Genomic DNA, 16458 nt, shown 5'->3' with positions numbered 1-16458 from the left:
AGAATGTATTGGTGGATATACTTTCTAGCCAAGTGTATGACAACCAAACTGGCAAATATGGCAGAGTTCCTGCTACACGCAAGAGAAAAGCTGATATTTCTGATAAGGCAAGTAGAGTTCTATTATGCAAAATGTTGACAGTCTCTGCAGTGACCAGGAAGCCTTTCTGTGAAATTCCTTCTGATGATTGTAGTGCCTTCCTGAGACAGTACCTGTTTTGTAATCATTGTTAATATCCTGACCATCAAAGCGTTTTCACAATTTTTCAGAAGGCCCATATTATGATTTGCTCAGGTTAGATTGTGGACATGCTTCAGAGGAGTAAAACATTTAATGGAAATATGATTGTAAACAAGAATAAGGTTAAGCAAAATCCAAGGAGGGCTAGAGATGACTAGGTCTTGGCTTTGCTTGTGATGTGACAAGCTTGGCTAAGATTCTCTGCTTTCCTTTTCAGGTTCAGCAGTAGCATAATGAAAATAACGCTATGTTATGTCATCTCTCTTCCTGTCATAATACTCCTCAGCACTTGTTAAAAGGAGATCTTTTTTGCTTGGGGCTTTCTCAAACAATGGGAACAGTCATCAGTACACAGTAGAATGTCGAGGCCAGGAAGTTTCTCTAGAGGAAGGATGTTCAGCACAGTGAGGAGGGGGATACAGATGAAGGGTGGGAATGAACCTATACCCTGCTTTGTTGGGTACGTGTTGGCTGGGTTGCTGAAGGGAATCGCAGGGTCTCCTAGTCTTCCACGGATGGTGGCACCAGATGTTACTTGTCTGATGGTTGTCATTGTTTCTGTTCTACAGTTGACTGCTGGGATGGGCCGGACGGTGAACCAATTGTCCACCATGGATACACTTTGACTTCCAAAATTCTCTTCAAAGATGTGATTGAAACTATCAACAAATATGCCTTTATCAAGAATGAGTATGTATACAGTCTGCCAACTTTTGAGTCTCAGGGCTATAAACTGGAGTGTTCCCTGGCATCCTTGTAAAAGCAGCTAGTGAAAAATCTAACCTGTTCCTGCGTAAGCCAGACAGAATTCTGAGTTGTTTCTGTGGGGAGAAAGCCTTCAGAGAGAAGTAACAAGGCAAACCTGATGGAGTAGGGGCATTCTGTACATAGTTGTGGGGCTGTCTTTATCCCATTTGTAGAAGACCAGAGGAACAACGTGTTTTGACAGTGAATGTTTTTAGTGAATGGCTGACAGTTTAACCACATATCTCTCTGGATATGTACGCCAGTGATACCAAGGTTACATTTGGTTGCTCCAGGGATAGGAAGCAAGTCAGGCACCAAAGGAATACAAAGAGACAGTAGCCCAATTGTGGAGAAAGCAGAATGTTCAAGAGAAATAGGTTATTTTCCCTACCTGTACGTTGCTCAGGAAATCAGAGAATTGTACAATGGGAGGGTTCATATACTTTGGCAGACAGTCAAAACCTCAACCTATTTTTATTTTTTTTTATTTATAGTCTCAACCTGTTTTTATTTTTTTTTAAAGATAATTTATCTCTGTAAAAATTTTCCAGTAGCTTCTCCAAAGCAGTCCATCTGCCTTCATTAATATAACTAAACTTGCTCTGAAGTTTCAGCCCAGGTAAACTTATTGTGAGCCTGAAATTTTTGGAGTTTGCCTGAAGACATGATAAATCAATCAAAGGAAAGCTGGCCAGCAGAATATATGGCAATGCTTCTGAAATTGCTGCAGTTCTTAAAAGCTTTACAGAAAGGTTAATGGGGACCGCATTGCAACTTATTATTTGTGGTGGCTTTTTTTCTTGCTAGGTATTGATGCTCAGTCAGAGTTTGGTACTGAATGAAACATATTTTAGACTTGTAGGTGTTTTCTCTCCCAGGATAGGCTGGAGGCATAGCTGTTGGTAGGCTTCAAATTCAGCTAAGGAACTAGCTTCAGACAAAGCTAGGAATTTAACTATAGTCATCAATTGGGAAAATTTTGTCCTGCAGCATTGTCTGGCTGAAAGCCTCATTTTTCCTGATGAGGAGCTAATGAGGTCCAGATGTCAGGATAGGCATCTTTTTATTCATAATTAGTTTTAATTAATGAATCCCTCATAATTCAGCCCTACAAAACAGCACTGTATACTGGCTTTTGTGCCCATCCTAAAAATGCCTCATCTCTAAACAGAAATCCATCTTCAGCATGCTTTTACATGGCACCAACTGCACTGGAATTGGTTTCACAAATCATATCTTACTGCCTTTCAAACATCCAGGCATTGTTATTTCTTGGCCTCAGCCTGGAGAATGAACAATAAATGACAACAATAAAACTAAATCTAGAAATAATACTTACTGTCTTTGTAGAAGAGGCTTTATCTGCAGGCTTGTTTGTATGACACTGTTGCTAGCAAGAAAAGTTTTCATCGAAGAACTAACACTACAGGTTTCTCACTTGGTGGTTGGAATTGGGAAGGTAAAGAGAAAGCCGCTTTGGGGATCTTTTCAGTTCTTGGAACCTTTATTTACTTTTACCTGTGAGAGTACAGAAGGGCTGAAGGACGGATTGGAGAGGAGAGCTGAAGGGCACTGGCTGTGTAGGTTTTCCTTAGGAATGGCTTGCTAGAATCTCTTTGATAGGAACTGGAGGTCAGAATGGGGTAGTGTAGGAAGGTGAAAAGTCTGCTCTGGGAGAAAATGCATCAAATCAGATTGCAGTAGTTTAATTTTCCTGTGGCTGTCAAAAACAGACTATTCAGTCTGGAGTGAGTAGTGGGGTATCGGTCCTGTGCCCACACTGAATTCATCTAACCTCTGTGGATTTCATTGGTGGTGATGCCTGTTACAGGAATGGCTCAGACATTAATAACCCTCGTGCTCTGAATGTGATAAAAGCTAAATTTGCAGTTGATGATACTTGCTTATGTCTCTGCCAGGTACCCTGTTATCTTGTCAATTGAGAACCATTGCAGTGTCATTCAGCAGAAGAAGATGGCTCAGTATCTTACAGAAATTCTGGGAGACAAACTAGATCTGTCTTCTGTGCACAATGATGATTCTACCAAGCTTCCTTCACCAGCAAGTCTTAAAGGAAAGATCCTGGTTAAGGTAAAAACCTGCTTCATTTGTTTCATTCCTCTTTTTGTTTGTGATGATTATGATCTCTGCCTGGTTATCACTTATACCCTAACTTAAAGCATTTTACAAAAAGCAGTCTTTAAGAACGTGGTACTTAAGGTTCTGAACAAATGTCTTCTCAATTCTGGTTGCATGCTTTGAATAATTTATTATTTTTGCATGCATGCTTTGAGTAATTTATTATTTATTTAATTTTTAACTGTTTGATAGCAAGACCTGCATGCTAACCTGCCTGTGTAATCATTTTATCTTCTAGGGGAAGAAACTTCCAGCCAACATCAGTGATGATGCAGAGGAAGGTGAAGTTTCTGATGAGGACAGCGCTGATGAGATTGATGATGACTGTAAAATAATGAATGGAGATGTAAGTTAAGTGACCATTTGAATGTGAATGTATGTTAAGTTTTCCCATCCCAGTGAGAAGAAACCTTCTATGAGTTCTCTAGAATGTGGTTGTGGTCTAATCTTTGGGATTCATCACAACTCTTTTAGGTTCTAAACCTTCATGGAGACAGATTTGACAAAAGTGCATACTAGGCAGCACCAGTTCTTGTGGTTATGTTTCAAGTTGGGAATTGTTTGTCTCTTAATATTTTAAATACTAGTATTTCATGATTCTTTATTGCATCATAGTGTTCTTCACCTCAAACGCAACAAAGAAAAGAAAAAATTCTACTTATGTCAAATTGTGGTCATTGTTAGAGCATTCCTTTGGTTTGCTGAATGCTGGGTATAGTTGATTTTACTGTAAGGAGGTGTTAAAAAGGGAGAATATTTAAATCTCTGCTTGCTTCAATCTAAAAATCCCTTATTTCTTCATCCTTTTTGAAAATTAATTTTTTTTTGTCACTTTAATCTTCTGGCAAGTGACATTGTATCATACAGAAAGAATATAAAATATACAGCAAAACCATTTAATAAAATAAACTAGATTGCCTTGGAGAGAGATTGCAATTTCAGTCCTCTCTCCCTCAGGCTATTTCCTCATTATGGATTGATCCTTTTCATCTAAAATGAAAAGAGAAACTTCTTTATGAATAAGTCTACAAAAGGGGAAAAATAATTTGTTTGGGTTTTTTTTAATTATTATGGTTTAGCGTATCATTTTTCAATATTTCAGAGCTGGGATCTGTAATGTTTTAATGCTTCATGGTTTTTGACACTTTCTTGTTACATGATGCATCTTTTCAAAGTGGAAGGTATTGAACAGCCAGTGGTGATACAGTTCAGTCCAGCAGGCTTTCACCTGTATAAGGTCAGGCCTGGAACCAAGGCATGAGCATTTTGAACAGTGGAAAAATGAGTTGAAAGCCAAACCAAAAGCTTTTACAAACCTCCTGGGGGTTACCTATGTAGTTGACTGTACAGGGGAACTAGAACTATGCAAACTGAGTAAAATGAGAATTGGACATTTCTTGACTTTGAAACTTCACTGTGATCAACAAAGATCTCCCAGCTTGTTTTCCTATGTTTTCTAGTTCTTTTGTCTGTATCCCGGGCGTGGCAGACTGTTTCCGATATCGAAAGGAAACAAGCAGGTGATTTGACAACCCTGCTGAAATCAGGGGCACTGTGGTAATTGAGATCCTGATTTTGCAAGTTTTCCAGATAATTTCTAGATTTAAAGATGATTTGTTTTGAGAGGATCCTAATCTAGATGCTTGAACAAGCAGAAATGTTAGCAGAACTCTCGTTGTTAGAAATTACTTTTGCCATGATTCTTTTCAACTTAGCCCACACATATGCTGTATATAGAGAGATGTCAAATAATGTTTATTTTTCTTCCATTAATTGGATGGAGAGATAAATGCCAGTAAGAAAAGTGTCATCCTTCATGGTAAAATTACGTAGTAACATATTATGGCTGGGTGTATTATTCTAACTAAAGGCTCAGTAGGCATTGCTTTGCTGACCTCATTGTCTTTGGTACTAACAGTTCACTTTGCTGTGAGGTTTACTGATGCTTTAAATCCGAGATTTGCTACATCTGGTTTGCTTTCCAAGCCAAATTTTGAAGAGCTCAGAAAATCATAGCTTCTTTCATGACAAATTTAACTGGGAATTCTTAAGACCTACTGAGAAAACACAGTCTGTCACCTCCTAAGAGACCTGCGATTGTGAGTTTATGCCTCATGGATGAAAAAGAAAACTCTGGATTTCTATTTTTGTTTCCCTCACTTCCTCACATGGGCTGTGATGTACACAGAGGGAGGACACAGGAGTTCTTTTATATTTTGCCCTTGAACTGCTGAAATCAAGATTCTAAAGCTTTTCCCATTCCATCCAGTAGAATCTTGCATCTTTTGTAGCTGCAGAGTCAACCTTGACATAGCATATAAATCCTGTTCATCAGCCCCAATGTGTGAGAGAAATATCATATACAGAGTTTCCACATATATCTATTACTATTAAATTTCTGTGAAGAATGGCTTATTGGACAGCACAATGGAATAGATCAGAGTTTTTACTAAATATGTACTGCAAAACATAGCATATGTTAATCCAGTTCAGTATGGGGAGTCACCGTGGGAATAACTACTTCTATGTCAGCACATCATTGGCTTGTAACAGATACTACATCTGAATAGCTCTGCTAATGGTCAGTCTTGGTTTAATTAGAACTGGTTGAATTAGTTTTACTCTCTTCAGACAATCTGTTTACACTAGATCTAACACCTACTTCAGGGCCTCATATGCTCCCATACCTTACCTTAAGTCTGATACCGAGCTGCAGGTAACTGCTTGACATTATGCACATGAAGAACCTCTGGGTTTTGGATTTTTTTTCCTTGCACATAACATTTTAGTTTGCATTAATGCTGGCTGGAATTACTAAGACTTTTTTCATCACTACCTGGTTTAATGATTCTGTTTTGTTTGTAGGCGTCTACTAATAGGAAAAGAGTGGAGAATATAGCAAAGAAAAAACTTGACTCACTGATAAAAGAGTCCAAAATCCGTGACTGTGAAGATCCAAACAATTTTACAGTTACCACTCTACCATCATCAGGAAAGGCTGGTCTAAAATCAGATAGTAAGAAGGTGAACATGGTTTATTGTACTTCTCTTACCTGTAGACTTGATTGTTGTTTTGTTTGTCTCTATAATGCTTGTTCTTTCAAAGGTGGTTGTCTAAAATTGGGCTTTTAAATCTGTTTTGAGACTCCGCAATAAGGATAGCTCGGTTTACCTGAGGTGTCTGCAGCTGTCATAGTACTAATGAAACTGAAGAATGCTCAGCACTCCCCTTGAAACAAGATAGCGTGAGTCACACGATGAACTTTGTGGAGTCAATTTGCCATTAGGTCTCTGTCTCCTGTCTAGGTTAACTAGGATAGTACAACTCAAGAATAACCAGATAGCCAAAACGTTCACCTGGGATGTGGGAGATCCAGGTTCATGTTCCTAGTCTGACTTATGTGGAAATGGGATTTTAAAGCTGTGTTTTCCATTCTTGGATGGCTGCCCAGACCACTGTATATTTTGCTATTTCAGTATAGAAGAAAACACATTTCCATCTTCTGTAATATTTTCTGTAATATTTTGTCATGACATCTATAAGCTATATTATAAGGAAGAATACTTTTTGCATTTATGTCCATTTAGTAGAAGCTTCTTTTTAATTTGCTAATAATGAGATTTTAATTTTAGCTGTTTTTATGATTCACACTTGATGCAGAGGGATGGTCTGTTCTTGCAGATGAATAATGAAATATGGCAGTCCTTCAAAATATAAACTGAAATGCTAAACATCTCTTTCTCCAAAGTCCAATGACTTTCTCAATGACTTCGGAGAAAGAGGTGTTTAGCATTTCTATTTGTTGTGTTTTATTAACTTACTGAATAAATTATTTATTATTGACTTCAGATTCATAGCTGAATTCATTCAGTTAATGATGATGCCAGGTGAACATCACTGTCAGATACACAAAGCTTTTTTTTCTTGCTCACACAGCAATTGGAGCATGAAATGACTTTTCAACAGAAATAATTTTATTTTCCATTATAAAAAGTGCATATGAAAGTTGAGCTTTTTTCCCCTTGGTTCTTTATGTTCTATGCATTTCTATTTGAATTTTAATTTTATACTAATGCTTATTTATAAAAAGGTACTCAGCCCACAGACTATGCTTCATGAACTTGAGGCAATGTCATTTTAGAATTTGTAATAAGCCACAAAAAGCTTAGGAAGATTGTTGCATGCAAATGAAAAACATTGGAGATCTGCCAATAACAAGCAGATATACAGGGATTAAAACTAGATAAGAACCAAAAATCAACTCCCCAAAACTTTCTGTGGCATGGGTTTTGTATGTACTTTTAAGCCTAATGATTTACATAATGTATCAGACAGTTATTCATGTAAGATCTACTACAAGGCCAAGACTTCAAGAATCCTTTTGCATAGGTGTTAACCAGAATAGTCTCTGTTTTATTGTCTAGGAAACAATGAAACCATAAGGTCATATTACAAACTAGTGGCACCAATGAAGTATACACGTTTTTACGGATTACGAGAATTTTGTTTCTTACCATGGAGTATCCTAGTAAAACTGTGTAATTGGCTGAAGTCCTGTTAAACTATGCTTTTCAAATATTAAGCTACAAACCAGTATGGTGTCAATGAATGTATGTGGTATGGCGGCATTCAAACTTTGCCTGGATGAAAATAAAATTTGTGTCTTAAACTTTCTGTCTCCTCTGAAAGTTCCCATGGACAAAAATGATGGCAATTATTGCTGGGATACAAGGTCTTCTACTCACTTTGTGGTTTTTTTTAAAAAAAAAAAATTCTGCATTGGTCTGGTCCAGTTCTGTTGACACTTTAGGAAGTATTGCTTCCCAGGCTATTTCTGATGATGTTCAAATATGCTGTCTGTAGCACTCTGCTACGTTGTTCTTTCTGTTTGCTTGCTTTAGAATAAATTTGAGGATGATGTGGAATCTGGGGAAGACTTCAGTACCAATAAAAGGCACAGCCGGTCATTGATGGGCAGTTTTTCTAAACGCAAGGTGAGCCACTCAGTAAATTAGATCTACATTAAGTATTGTATTCTTGGAGAGTTTTTTTCTTTGCACATGGTGGTGGAGAGGGGGAGGACTATCGGAATTGCATTGTCCACGGCAGAGGCTTGCTATCAGACTGTTGACTGAATACATAGGCCGGATATCTGGTTATAATTGTACATAACAGTTTCAATTTACATCAAGGTCTAAAAGTATCCAAGATCTAGTCTGAAAAACATAAAAATTCATTTGCACTTCTTATCTGAGGATTTGTGATTCCCTTATAAAAAGACTCTGGCCCTGGGCGGAGTCTTCCCGATGTGCATGCATATTTTCCTGCAATACTGAATATTACAAAAGCTGTTATTTCCCATTTTCTGTAAGTAACATACTCACTGGCATACCAAAGCAGAGTTGTATCCAGCTGCTCGAATGTTGATCAGACAGTTATGATAATATGGTTTTATTTCCTTGTGGCACAGAAAAAAGGAAGCAAATTGAAAAAGGCAACAAGTCTGGAAGAGGGCGAAGATGATTCGGATTCTCAAGGAAATTTAGCCAGGAGCTCTGTACATTACAGCAGGTTTGTTAAAAGTGATTTGGCCATTTTCTTTCTAAAAAAGATACCTACACAAATGTACCCACTAAACAGATATGCCTTAGGTCTAGAAGCCAATTTGTTGAAGGCTGCAGGCACGTGACAGAAATCTGGTGTAAGGGCAGATCCGATGTCTGCCACAAGATCATCAGAATGATCTCTTGGTCCTATTCAGACTAGTTAGCAAAGTACAGTGGATCTGTGGTTTGAGCTCTTACCATCTCATACAGCTGACATATGGGCCATTTGACTGTTAGCCCAGTGAATCCATTAAGGTGGATTTGCAGAGTGTATCAGGTCCCCAGTTGATTTTTTTTTTTTTATTTCATAATTTTCCAAATGAAGTTGCATCAACATTCAGGTGATGATTTTGATTTTTCTTTTGAAATTGCCTCTTCAAATATCCTGACATCAAAGATTCTTTGCAGTATGGTTGCTTAAGATTCAGGCTTCAAAACTAAGAAATCAGATCAAGCAGTTCTCTAGGATAGTTTGGAGCTTTCTTTGGGAGGTTAGTAGATACATTCTTAGCGATAACCTGAAGGAAGTGTGGAGGATCAGACCATTACTTTCTTGCTATTTCTTTGGGATTTAAAAAAGTTTTTTCCTTAGCACTTGACTTGAGAAGTAAATATATATGTGAATAGATATTCCACTCTTTGGTCTACAGCCATTTAGAGTCCTCCCCACCAGGTCTTACTAGGTGAATACTTATGTCTGCCATTAACACATAAGAACAGGACTGACTTGTTCTCTGTACTTTCATGCCATTGGTTCCACAATTTGTGTGCTTTGACAACAAGGCTCTATGTACTATTAAGCACCTCCTTGTGGAAAAACACCTTTTTATATTTCTTTACCATGATTTATTTTTAAATATGGAAGGTAAAATTTACCCCTTAATTAATGGGAAATTAATTTTTATCTTTCTAGGATAAACCGACAGAAGAAAACAATGAAGCTGTCCAGGGCACTCTCTGACCTGGTGAAATACACAAAGTCTGTTGGCATCCATGATGTTGAAACTGAAAGTAGGTTGAACTAAATGTCTGCTGAAAATAATTGTTATACAAAGAAATTGAAAGGTTTATGTTCTTGTGTATCTTCTTATTAAAAGCTGGTTTTCTGTTTGTTTCTCCCCAACCCTGAAAAGATTTTAACAGAAGAGCCGCACACAATAAAGCTATATTATTTTGAAGTAGCTGACCGCTTGCCATTCAGAATCCACAAAGTGACTCTAGAGTTATGTGACAGTTTCCATAAAGGAGAAAAAGTTACTACAGATAGTAGTACACACATAGTCTTTGCTAGCTTGTATAAAGCTGCTACACAACACTTACATCCTGGAAATATCAGAGGACTTAGTTATGTTCTTGGGCAGAATGGTCTGAAGAGCATTTCAAGCTCAAGCTCAAGTTTAGATTTTTAAGTCAAATCTGTTGAAATATCAGCATTACATTTCTAGAATATTTCAGTCCTCTTTCTAAGTTTTCTGCATCTTATTTTGACAGGAATTGAGTTTTAGTTAAAAGTCAGAATTCAGAGAATTGCTTGCCAGAAGTCTTTCATGATAGTCAGCTTCATTTTCCCAACCATAACTCCTCCGATAAGCACAGTGATTTTGCTGTAATACAAGAAAAGCATAGCTCCCTCTGAGTGGGATGTATTCAAATGATGCTTGATAGTTGTAAGTAACTACTGCTATGTAGTTTTGAATGCTTTATCTAGATAATAAATAAATAAATAAGGAGATTACCTCTAATGTCCTTCTCTCTTCTTTGTAGTCTCTTCCAGCTGGCAGGTTTCATCTTTCAGTGAAACAAAAGCCCACCAGATACTGCAGCAAAAGCCAGCACAGTATCTACGTTTCAACCAGCATCAGTTGTCCCGCATCTACCCATCTTCTTATCGTGTGGACTCTAGCAACTACAATCCCCAGCCATTCTGGAATGCTGGCTGCCAGCTTGGTGAGCAGAAAGAAAACTTGTTTATTTTTGTTTTATTTTGGGAGGGGTGTTTCAATAGGAGCTCCAGAATCACTCCTTAAAATACTCTGACTTCTCTGTTCATCCAACTTTACTGACAATTGAGTCCTCCTTGTTATTGTCTATGTTGTTACCTAAATAGATTACCTACAACATGTGTCTTACATGCAAGCAGTTGTCTGATAAATGGAAATAAATGAACTTCTCAAATGCAAGAGGACTTCAGAGTTCAGACTCTTTTGAAGAGCTTCACTCCCTGAAGCTGGGATGTATGTTATAGAAGAGAATTCTTTTTCATAAAACATTTGAGGTTTTGCATCCAAGAAGTCAAATGTGAAAATTTATTTAGGTGTCCTTCGTTTAATTTGGTTCTACAAACAAGAATGTTGTTAATGTACTCTGTAAGCAATATCGCCTTTTACTTTTTTTTTAATAGTTGCACTAAACTACCAGTCAGAGGGGAGAATGCTGCAACTGAATCGGGCCAAATTTAGTGCCAATGGGAATTGTGGCTATGTCCTCAAACCAAACTGCATGTGTCAAGGTGAGAAAAAGGAGCAAAATAAGTGGATCACTTAGTGGATGAGAAGAGTGGGTGTGGATTCTTATTATAGTTTGTTTAAAAATGCATTTCTGATGCTAGAAGCAAATAAGCCAGTAGGTATTCATAACTAAAGCTATCCCCAAAATTGCACTTCTTTCACGTTGTGTGACTTCTCATTCTTACAGGTGTCTTTAATCCAAATTCTGAAGACCCACTGCCTGGTCAATTGAAGAAACAGCTGGTTCTAAGAATTATCAGTGGTCAACAACTCCCAAAACCACGTGATTCCATGTTGGGAGACAGAGGAGAGGTACGGGACAATACATGATTGTTCTTGTGCGTTGGAGGTTTTTTCCATATTGGCTGGGCTAAGGATGAGGATTTAACTTCGTGCAGTTATCTGTCAGGAGGCATAGAACATGAATAAATTAGGTCATTAGCATCTTAGCTCTTTAGGTGTTTTTCTTCACTTCTAAGCATCACAGCAATGGTTTAATGTTTTTCCTCCAACTGTCAATACAGTTCCTCCAGGAGAAGCAAAAAAGGGCCAATAAGCTCATCATGATGAGTTTCTACTTAAAATAGTACTCTAAACTCAGGCTTAGTGAACCTATCTATGTTTAAATTAATTTATTTCCATTTCAATTTCTTTATTTCTGTCTTTATTAATATCACATACGCAATAGCATGGAATTTGTTCTAATTCAGATTGCACTCGTATTTCAGAAGATAAAATTCCATTTTATCCTGAATAGTAGGGGAATTAGCTCATGCAAAACATAATCATGGAAGAAAAACTACTTGTGCCCATGAATCCAGTTCCCTACAACTGCAGTCAGTCACGTTTTAAGTGATTACTCTAGAAGTGCCTGCAAAACATATGAACTTACTCCCCATGTCAGGAGCCAACAATATATAGGAAAATTAACACTGTTAAGATAAAATCCCTAAATAATCTTAAGAAATTATCTGCACCCAATCTGTCCAGACACCAAACTTGCAGTTAGTTGAACCCTGAACAAGGGAAGTTTAACCTCCAGCCAAGCACTTGAAGGCTTGGCTCGTCCTACCCAATTTCCTGTGCTCCCTGATTTGATTGCTGTCAGTGTCTGAGCTAGGTCAGGTATCTAGACTACATAACCCTACCCTCAGAAATAAAAGCCCTGTTGAAAGTGACAGTAATTTAGGTGGTGTTTAAAATTCCATGTTTCATTTTGTTTCCTTTGCATATAATTATACTGGATAAAAATCAGACCTTTGTTGTGCTGACCACTCTATCTTATCAAAAAGATTTTGTAGAACAGAGCTAGGTGAACAAGGTAAGATGTTTGACAAATACACTGTGTAGTCTTTCTACTGAGAGTAAGGTGTCTTTCAAAGAGCAATAAAAACCGGATCTAACATATCTGATTTTTATTTAGTGGTAGATTATTCTACAGGGACATGGGCATAAGGAACATTTGTGTTCTCCCAAGCATCAAAAAGATTCTTCATTCTTGCTGAGATCACATTGGCTATATTCTTGATATCTGAAAGCATGAGCTTTCCAAAAATCTAATAGTTGATTATAGGTACTCATCTTCAGTGTTGCTTACTGGGAGATGGATTGTGGATTTGAGTGTCAGGTTGCTGTTTCAAATGACATATAATTGAATGGGTCCAGCACAGGTTTTTACATGAGCCACATCACAGGCTAGAACACAGATTAATCTTTTAAAGCTAACTGCCTTTACCCACTCCTTGTGAATAGGGACTGAGGTGTCACCCTGCGACTCAACTCTGTCAAAACTTGTCATCCTTTCAGAGAACACAAGAGATACTTATACACTAATTAAAAGTTATAGAGGTTCAGGCCAGTTACAGGAATATCTCTGTGGCTACCTAGTAGAATGTAAAGACTCTGCACCAGCATGGTCCTCCTCTCTAATCCCCAAAATGTCCTTCCCACTGTTGCCTTCAGGGAACTTGTAATGTAGTTGAGGTTCACGTTTAATTAAAAGAGATCTCCACAAAGTCAAAGTCTTCCTAGTCTTAGGTAATTACAGCAACCTTCTTCAAGACAAGCTTTTCCAAGCTTATATTCTAAGACGACTTTCTTCCAGAAATGGAAGGCAGTAATAGGAGATGCTTGCCAATCGGCCAGAGGTAGAACTCGTATCTCCTGTTTGTTTTGACCATTGCCTTGTCCATTGTGCCATAATGACACTGAGACTTTCAACAGATGATTCTTGTCGGGATTTTTTAATGTTGCTGCTTTAGAACATATTTATCATAATGTCTGTTTTGAATCTATTTAAAAGCTTTTACTCAAATATCCAGTAAGTTATAAAATGTTCCTATGAAGACCAGTGTTTAAAGTTCATTTTAGAACAGAGAAATAGAATAGAGCAGAGAAATGATCACAAATGCATACAACATGATTATTCTAAATTATGCTTTTAGATTATTTAGCCAGAGATCTCTCATCAGCATAATAATCTGTTACAGAAGGACTCAGGACCAATAATTATTAAGACAATAATGTACAATGCTCCCATTGTGAAAACCATGTGCTTGAATTTCGTCTTTGTCGCTCTTTCTTTTCAATATTTGTTACTTTCTATTTTCCAGATCATAGATCCATTTGTGGAAGTAGAAGTTATAGGCTTACCTGTTGATTGCTTCAAAGAACAAACTAGAGTAGTTGATGATAATGGTAAGATTATGTGGGGTTTAGGGTTTTTATGGCTGAAATGTTCTCTTTCAGGCAAGCTTTCTTCGTAAAGATACGAGCAGATGAAATTTGGTGCCTATTAGGGCAAAGCACTGAAGAATTGATTTAAGCATGCATGATGTTAATCAGACCTGGGTCTTGAATTGCTTGACTGAATTGATATGTTGTGCAGGTCTTGGGGTATGAGAGAAGAGTATTTTGAGCTTGCTCTGGTCAAAAGAAAGTCACATTGGCCAATTACCTGCTGAAAGCAGGGCCAACTTTAAGTAAGATCCAACTCTGTTTCTTGCAAATTCTTGTGCTGTTGTGTCTCCTGCTGAAGTGAGTGGGAGTACTGGATTTTCCAAGAACAATGATCAATCTTTTAGGAACACTAGAATGACACTGACATTTAGGCATTCCTTATGTAGGCAGTCATCTTTCTTCTTGCATCTTGTGAACAAAATATCTAAAAGCCAATTCCTTCATTCCAAGGTTTTAACCCAATGTGGGAGGAAACGTTGGTGTTCACAGTACACATGCCAGAGATTGCACTGATTCGATTCCTTGTGTGGGATCACGATCCAATTGGGCGTGATTTTATTGGACAGAGAACAATAGCTTTCAGCAGTATGATGCCAGGTAAGAAAGAAATGGTGAAATGTCAAGTCAGTTGGCTAGGACTTTCCTCTGTGATAACCGAAGCTGCCAATGTTGTATTAATGTGTGTGCGTGTGTCTGCTGCAGAAATTTCTAGTTAGAACAAGAGACTGAGCATTTGGATCCTGAGTTCTCTACCTTGGTCCACTATGAACTTATATGATGATGAAGACTAAATCAATTAACTCTATGGTACTAGATTTTTAAAAAATCGGTAAGATTATTAAGCAGGATGGCTAAATATTGTGGGCTTGGAAGAATACCATACAGAATCTTGAATTTTACTCGTCTTCTCTCATTCTGCTTTTTCCTCCATTTTCTTCATATCAGTTTTTGAAATACACTAGAGTTTTGACTGGTCTTATTACTATCAGAAATAGTTTAATATAGAACAGGTAGCTCCCTATTCTAATCATGGGATCCAGGTTATTAAATGCCATTTTCTGTCAGTTTCCTATTTCTGTTTTCAATTCAGTCTTCTTTCACATTAAAGCTTCTTCTGTGTATATTTTTCTTTTCTTTCAAAGTAAAGAAAAAAGTTTGTGTTTAAGATTGAAAACAAACACCCAGTCTCAATAAAATGAACTTGGTTGAAATGTTTGCAGTATTAATAATGGACTGTAAGTCCCCAGGAGAGAATGTAATTAATTTTGTCATGAAGTGACAGCAGCAATAATGGACATGGGAAAAATCAGGACATGGCCCTTTTATAAAATAAAAGGGACGAGAAGAAATGGCAGTTAAGTTTGGTGTGACTCTTAGATAACTGAGTGTATCTAGGTGATGCACAAACCTGGATGCGTATTGAGGGGAGGAGCTGGGAAAAAAGCAGTTAATTCCTTTTGCTGTTTACAGAAGGAAAGTCTTTAGATGCTCTTCCTATCATCGGTTTCAACTCCTTGTCAGCTTTGTTCCCTCTGTTTCAGGTTACCGACATGTGTACCTGGAAGGTATAGAAGAGGCATCCATCTTTGTTCATGTGGCTATTAACGACATCTGTGGTAAGGTGAGTGCCTTCAGCGTAGCATAATACAGCTTGCATATGTAAACAGACGGCCAGGATTTTGTGTCACACTAGGGAAGCCCAGTGGGTGAAGCTCCAAGTTAATGTATTTGTTCAACTACAGTAAACTTCATCTCTGTGATTCTCATGGTAGCCTGAGATCTTTCTGAATGTACATGGAGGTAAAGGCAAATCGTAGGGAAAGTTATAAAAAGAGATTCTTGCAGTGCCTTTTTGAGGGAGCCATAAGGGAAGGTTATGTCATTGCAGCATGCACACACTTATAGAACTAAGGATGGCTGTGTCCAGTACAGTAAGAGCACCTTGCTGAACAAAAGGTTATACACCTGAACTGTGAGTGCTTGTTGCCTGCAAAGCTTACTCGATAAAGGCTCTGTCTGCCTGATGCTTTCACGTTATAAATTTAATTAAATACTTAAGGGTTATTTGCTTTGGGATTTTTCCATAATAACACTTAAAATGCAGAGAAAAGATGATCCTTGTAATAGTTGTTGGACTTATTTTCACTGCTTAGCTGTTATTAAGAATGTATTTGCTTCACATGCATGAAAAATACAACTATCTAGGTGCTACAGTTAAATTCACACGAATAACTCCACGCTTAAAGTACAGCCCTAACTTCAAACTTTTCCTAGGCCAGCTGAAAATGAGATAGCTTCTTTCCTTGCAGTGCACTGGATTTAGCTACTTCTATGCTATGAATTTCAATGAAATTCAGGTAGCTAAGTATCTTACAGTGCCTTGGGAATCTCAAAACCAGTTTATATCCACGCGCAGTGACAGGCTGAGCTTTCTGCAGCAGCATGCTGTAATATCAGCAAGTGTCAGCAGGAGGCGGCA

The 16458-nt window shown here is 37.7% G+C and overlaps 1 protein-coding gene across 1 annotated transcript in view; it reads left to right on the top strand.

The window, feature by feature from the left end:
- The window catches only part of PLCH2 (phospholipase C eta 2), a 116968-nt gene that overhangs the window by 86858 nt on the left and 13652 nt on the right, over positions 1–16458 (top strand). The window contains exons 10-22 of the mRNA XM_075773256.1: positions 810–930; positions 2907–3078; positions 3365–3472; positions 5992–6150; positions 8029–8121; positions 8598–8698; positions 9647–9744; positions 10498–10680; positions 11135–11242; positions 11428–11552; positions 13853–13937; positions 14430–14576; positions 15521–15600. Of these exons, the coding sequence (XP_075629371.1) occupies positions 810–930; positions 2907–3078; positions 3365–3472; positions 5992–6150; positions 8029–8121; positions 8598–8698; positions 9647–9744; positions 10498–10680; positions 11135–11242; positions 11428–11552; positions 13853–13937; positions 14430–14576; positions 15521–15600 (1580 nt within the window). The remainder of the gene's footprint in view (positions 1–809; positions 931–2906; positions 3079–3364; positions 3473–5991; positions 6151–8028; positions 8122–8597; positions 8699–9646; positions 9745–10497; positions 10681–11134; positions 11243–11427; positions 11553–13852; positions 13938–14429; positions 14577–15520; positions 15601–16458) is intronic.

Source organism: Balearica regulorum, chromosome 21 (assembly GCF_011004875.1).
Source record: "Balearica regulorum gibbericeps isolate bBalReg1 chromosome 21, bBalReg1.pri, whole genome shotgun sequence".
Lineage (NCBI taxonomy): Eukaryota > Metazoa > Chordata > Aves > Gruiformes > Gruidae > Balearica > Balearica regulorum.
Note: the sequence above shows the minus strand (reverse complement) of the source record. Positions and strands in the feature narration are given on the sequence as shown.